Source organism: Populus nigra, chromosome 5, assembly GCF_951802175.1.
Source record: "Populus nigra chromosome 5, ddPopNigr1.1, whole genome shotgun sequence".
NCBI lineage: Eukaryota > Viridiplantae > Streptophyta > Magnoliopsida > Malpighiales > Salicaceae > Populus > Populus nigra.
The window spans coordinates 19,991,204-19,997,203 of NC_084856.1; the positions used below are offsets into that span (position 1 = coordinate 19,991,204).

Here is a 6,000-nt window from a genome sequence, read left to right on the forward strand (position 1 = left end):
TTGTCTCTCTATCTTCTGTCTTCAGTCTTGAATCTGTTTACATGAGACAGGAAAGCATAAATATAGTGGTTGTAAAGGAGAGGGTGGTTGATGGTGGAGAGGGTAGTTGAAAATGGTTGAGAAAAATGTTGACAATTGCAAATGTTGACAATTTGCTACACGAATTTCACAAACTTCAGAGCCATTGAAAGGTTACATGGTCATTAACTTCAGGACTCGTGAGATTAGTTAAAGCACGCATAAGCTGGCCCGAATATCCACGTTAATAAAAAAAATCGTAATGATGACTCAAATAGTGAAAAAATTGTACTAAATTGGCTAAAATAAATAATACGCATACGCTCAGTTGATACAATTCATAATAAAGCGGAGGTTTTTCTAACAAATTGATGAAAAAATAAGGTGAAAATAGAAAGCTTAGTTTGAGCAATTTTATGATCATTGAAGTATTTAACTTTAAAAATAGCACTTAATTGTGTCTTCGAGACATAAGATATCGAGATAGTGGATACTAGAAGAACATACTTTTTTTATTTTAAAATATAAAAATGTATTTTAAAATTATTTTAAAAATATATTTATTTTATATTTTTGTCTCTGTCTTTCCAACAAAAATCATTTATATCTTTTTGTATCTGTTGTTGTACCTAACCTAGAATTTTTGTTCAGCTGGAAAGCTTAACCAATCTGGAAAGTTTTGTCATCGTGAAGCATTATTGAACTATTTTATCCAGGTACAAGCTTCTATTCTCTCTGTATCCATGGCCGATTTTATTGTTTAAGAACAAAAACAAAGCATCAATGATCCAAGGAAATAAATGGAGTTCATAATCTCCTTATTCATACAATACTTGTTTATTTCGAGATGCCTTGGAGAGGATAAGCAACTGATTAACAGCTTAATTCAGTCTTCAAGCTGATCCTGCAACACATAGCCATTGACCCACGAAGAGAGCATCACAGTTGAGATTAGGGTTGATAGAGTCAAACAATTTGGTGGTCAAATTGAATGTTTGTGTAATGTCAAAGCAATTGTCTCCACTCCCCACTCCAAACACTTCATCACATTCTGGAGTCTCGGCCTTGAGGGATCCTGTCACTGCTTGTCAATTTTTAACGTTGACAAAAAAAAAAAAAAAACAGGGTCAACATTTCACAAGAATTTATCGAATGCCTTCACACAAGCAAACAACATAAAATGCTACTATCAAAACTGATTCAGAATCTGACTTGGTACAAGCTCGAGTTAGATTGATCATTTTAATTTATGGGTTAATAGATCAACTGGTTTATCATGAAACAATATTGGTATAATTTTTTTTTTAATAAAATGACATTGTTTGGAAAAAAAATTGAAGAAAAAAACCTTGGAGTTGATCTTATTAGGTTTCGTGTTGGTTTTGTCATGTTAACCGGGTCATAATTAACCTACCGATCATCTAGATTTAATACTTAAGCTAGATATCATATTAACGGTTTATCAAATTAACCTAGCAAGGAAAATCAGGTTGATAACTATGCTCGGCGTATGTATATATTCATGCATAACATTATGAATATGGAATCGAGTTGAATCAATGAGCTTGTAGATCAATAGTATTCTTATAAAAAAAATGAAAAATGAATGGGTCGAATCCATTTTTGTCAATCCATTGCTAATATAAAAATTAGTGTGGAACCCATATTCAAATACTTACATCCAAGAATTCGGCTTTCAGCAATGGAGACAATGAGGAAAAGCGAGAGCATCAAAATTGAGCTGAGGAACAAGGCTGATTTGCGGCTCGCCATTTCAGTGTCTTCCTTCCTTTTCCTCTGTTCTCTCCCTCCTCGCCGGTGGATTCTCCTTCTGCAGTGAGGTATGACTTCCCATGATACCTCATATTTTTATAGTACAACTTCCATGGATGAGGTCAAGAAAGAAGCCAAAAATCATTGTTATGTTAGTTTCTTACGAGGGGCCGGCTCTGATTTACAAAAATAAGCATATTTCCTGTTATTCTCCTTCCTTGGAATTTATGTGCCCAATGCAGTAACCATCACAGAGACACCATGGAAGTGTCTCATATTTCCTGTTCTCAGGTGGTTCCTCACCACCATATCACTATGCACAGCACTGGAACACTAGGCACAGTTTCATAGTGAATTTCAACCTTTTTAAAAAATATTTTTTTTAATATTTTTTATTATTTTGATGTGTCAATATCAAAATTAAATTTTAAAAAATAAAAATATATATATATATATATATTATTTTAATACTTTTTAAAAAAAACAATTTAAAAAACAATCACTATTATATTTTTAAATACCCCCTCTTAGTTTTGAAAACGCCAAGTTTTAATACTTACTTGAAAAGGTAATTTATGTAATAGTGATTTTATTTTTATAGATAGAAAACATTTTTGTAAAATTGAATTTTTTAATTTTTTTTCTTGTATTTTTACATTGTTTTAATATATTAATATCAAAATTAAATTTAAAAAATATATATTATTTCAAAATATTTAAATAAAAAAATAATATAACAAATAATATAACAAATATGCTATTAGCTAGTTTAAATCCATAGGAATATTAGAGAATTAATTTAAAATTATTTTTGATGTCTTGATTGAGATTTTAATTCTTGAAAAAGTAGTCCAACCCAGCAACACCCCATTTTGGACTAATGTAGTCCAAATTAAAAGCCCATCAATACTTCAACAGTGAAACTTTCCCTTCTTCTCCGCTGCTTGCATTGCTATTGCCGTCTTAAGTTAAGGCCTGCTGGTAGGGTTTATCATTTCTCTCCCCAGAACTGAGATTTTCCCACTCTCTCTCTCTCTCTCTCTCTAGAAAATGACGAAATTCAGAAAGCTAAATCGACCCACTGGTCATCGTATGTCCATGCTCAGGTTCTTCATTTCTTCTCTCTATTTTTTTTCTTAAAAAAAGTTTGCTTCTAATTTTGTATTAATCTAGTCAAAATCGTTATTTATGATGTTTTTATTAATTTGCAGAACTATGGTGTCCCAGTTGATCAAACATGAGAGAATTGAAACCACTGTTGCAAAGGTTGGATTTTTTTTACTCTTCATCTATAGGGTTTTTGTAGGGTTTATATACCTGGATGTTATATCGGGAAGAAAGATTTAATTTTGATTGTTATTTTGACGATTTGAGATTGAAGAATCCATGGGTTTTTCATTTTTGTTTGATTTATGAGGAAGTTGATTGAAACATTGAGTAATAATGTTCAGAATATCTGGGTTTAGCTGATTTTTTGTTTTGTACAAAAAGTTTGCTGCTTTGAGTGGATTTTTGGTGGTGAATGATGCAAATTGAGGGCGATGAAAGAAATTGTTTGGTAATGATGGTGATAGGATTTCCATTTTTATTTATGATTTTGCAGGCAAAAGAGATTCGACGTCTTGCAGATAATATGGTACAGCTTGGGAAAGAGGTGTGTAATAACTTGGTTATATGAATCAGCTTGTTTATGGTTAGTAGTGATTGAGCGCGTGAAAGGGATAGAATGATCAACATTATTGATGACATTGTTAACATGAACACCATCACTGGCAATTTGCAGTCTTCTTGTCATTGCTTGTTATGAGGTTGCATGAATATGTAGATTGTTCTTTAGATGTAATTGGAACAGAAAAACTGAATTCTAGTAAACAGGAACTTTTTGATTGGTATCAGTCAGTGCAAAAGAGAATGAGCTTTTAATCTATAAACCCGTCTCTTCTGATCACTTCTCCCCATCTATCATTACTTATTGTATTTCATCAAAAATACAGGGGTCCCTTTGTGCTGCAAGGCGTGCTGCGGCATTTGTGAGAGGGGATGATGTCATTCACAAGCTGTTTTCTGAAATGGCTTACCGTTACAAGTAAATCTTTTGATGTTATTATTCATCTAAGTTCTATCTGTATTATTTTAATAGAAGGGCTTATGGTATGTATTGATGCTTCAGGGACAGAGCAGGTGGTTACACAAGGATGCTTCGAACTCGCATAAGAGTTGGTGATGCTGCACCAATGGCCTACATTGAGTAAGACCTTTATTGCCAATTCTAAACTGTTTTTATCACTTGAAGACTTGTTATTTTTGTTTCCACTCATTTTGCACAACTGCTGCACTCTCCAATTGGATAAACTGTGATGAAAGTGATTGTTTTATTACAAAGAATTCTATGGAATGAATGGTCTGAATTTTTATTTTTTTTAAGGAACACCCTCCATATGAAACCAAGGGATTACTGAAATCAAATAAAATTGGTTTAAACGCTTATATGAATACGCGTAGGGGAAACCTAATATTACTTTCAGTTGAAGTTCATGAACTTTCTTCCTGGTAAAACATAGATTACAACTTTCCAGCTGTCTGACAACTATTGTGTTCATCTCTGCAGCTTATGTAGAGTTGGTTTACTATTGGAGTCCATTACTTGAATTAAAAGTCAAAATGCAAAAGCTAATGGTAATGGTAATGGTAATGGTAATGGTAATTGTAATATCAAAAGGGAACCTTTTGATGCTAGTTCTGGAAGTAACATGAATGTTAATAGCATTAAAGTTTTAAAGAACTGCAAGGATATGATTTTGTTACTAACATCCCTATAGAGTAATGCTAGAGGGTCCATGCACTGTTTCTCTGTCCAAAAATTAAAAGGGAATTGGAGGGCTTTTTATTCTGATTGCCTTGGTTTTATATTTCCTCATGCAGAAGATCCCTTTATTCTCCATTCTGCAATTTGGGTCAATAATGTCATCAGCAAAATTTCCATACCTATACAAATAAATGAAATAAGAGAATGGAACTAATTATTAGTTTATCTGTGCCCAAAGCTGAAGTTTTGCTGTGTCACCTTAGAACAAAATGTGTGATAGGCACCTGGGAGGTGTTTTGTTCAGAAGTAAATTTCAAGTCTTAGTAAGAATTGCTAATCATGCTATTATTGAAAAAATGAAATTTGAAATTTTCTACTCATTAGATTGTTAAATTGTCCTTGCGAGAAGGTTATGTTTATTGGTTGAATTTGTACCGATGAAACTCCCATCGGCCAATCCTCACTCGACAGCCTAGTCCTTGCTTAGACGATCGAAGTGAGGGAGAACCACTATCTCTTGATATATCTGATCAGACGCTTTCTTTTTACCAGTCAAGATAGGACTCTTTACAGCTCTGTAAGTCCACTAGCACCAGTACAGTAAGTCAGTACATCACCAGCACTAGCTATTGCAGTAACCAGTACAATGAGTCCCCTGATATACGACCGGCCTTCTTAGCCATTGGTGCGTCAAGGCTGAATGGGGTAGTTAAATAATCAATAAGCTAATATCGAAATACATTGAGGACGATGCCTTTCACTTTCAAATCTTTCAAAGGGAGTTAAAAAGCTGTTGTGTAATCTTTGAGGTCGTGAAGTAAGCAATGTCTCCAAAGCCAACATCTGGTGTTTTTAGAAATGATATCATTAATTGGTGTTGGTTTTTTTCCAAGAGTTTGTTGAGGGCCGCCTACTAGTTTATTCTTATATTTTTATATCTGGACAGGTTTATTGACAGAGAAAATGAGCTTAGACAGTCCAAACCACCAACCCCTCAACCACCACAGAGAGCTCCGTTGGATCCCTGGACAAGATCACGGCTTACCAGGCAGTTTGCACCCCCTAAAGAAGAAAAAAGCTCTGATCCTGAGATATGATTCAAAAATCATTAGCCTCTGCTTGCAGTATTGTGTTTCTGCTAAGCTGTTAGCCTTCAATACCTCCTTCTTATGCTGTGCTATTAACAGTTTGATTCCTGAATTATATGAATGCAGCATCATTTTACCGCTCACTGTTTAGTGCCCCAGTTCTTGGGAGAACATAGATAAGAAGGTACCAACATGGATCAAAATGGATTGTTCTTTTCTTGCTATTGTAGAAGGGTGATTTTTGCTGTACAAATTGAAGGTTTATTGTAGAACATGTATCAGGGTAATGTCATTGTGCAAGAATTTAGAGTCGGA

General features: G+C 33.9%; 1 protein-coding gene across 1 annotated transcript; it reads left to right on the forward strand.

The window, feature by feature from the left end:
* Window positions 1-2,716: 2,716 nt before the first annotated feature.
* LOC133693827 (uncharacterized) lies at window positions 2,717-6,000 on the forward strand. The gene is made up of 6 exons (XM_062115156.1): window positions 2,717-2,897; window positions 3,003-3,057; window positions 3,395-3,445; window positions 3,786-3,877; window positions 3,962-4,039; window positions 5,544-6,000. Exons 1-6 carry the CDS (start codon window positions 2,842-2,844, stop codon window positions 5,692-5,694), a joined length of 483 nt encoding a protein of 160 aa, XP_061971140.1. The 5' UTR covers window positions 2,717-2,841; the 3' UTR covers window positions 5,695-6,000.

Bases quoted from the DNA above. Each gene is read 5' to 3' on its own strand.
- LOC133693827 (XM_062115156.1), top strand. From the start codon at position 2,842: ATGACGAAATTCAGAAAGCTAAATCGACCCACTGGTCATCGTATGTCC. The intron at 3,446-3,785 runs GTGTGTAATAAC...TCAAAAATACAG, and splicing joins TGGTACAGCTTGGGAAAGAG to GGGTCCCTTTGTGCTGCAAG. The intron at 4,040-5,543 runs GTAAGACCTTTA...ATATCTGGACAG, and splicing joins GCACCAATGGCCTACATTGA to GTTTATTGACAGAGAAAATG.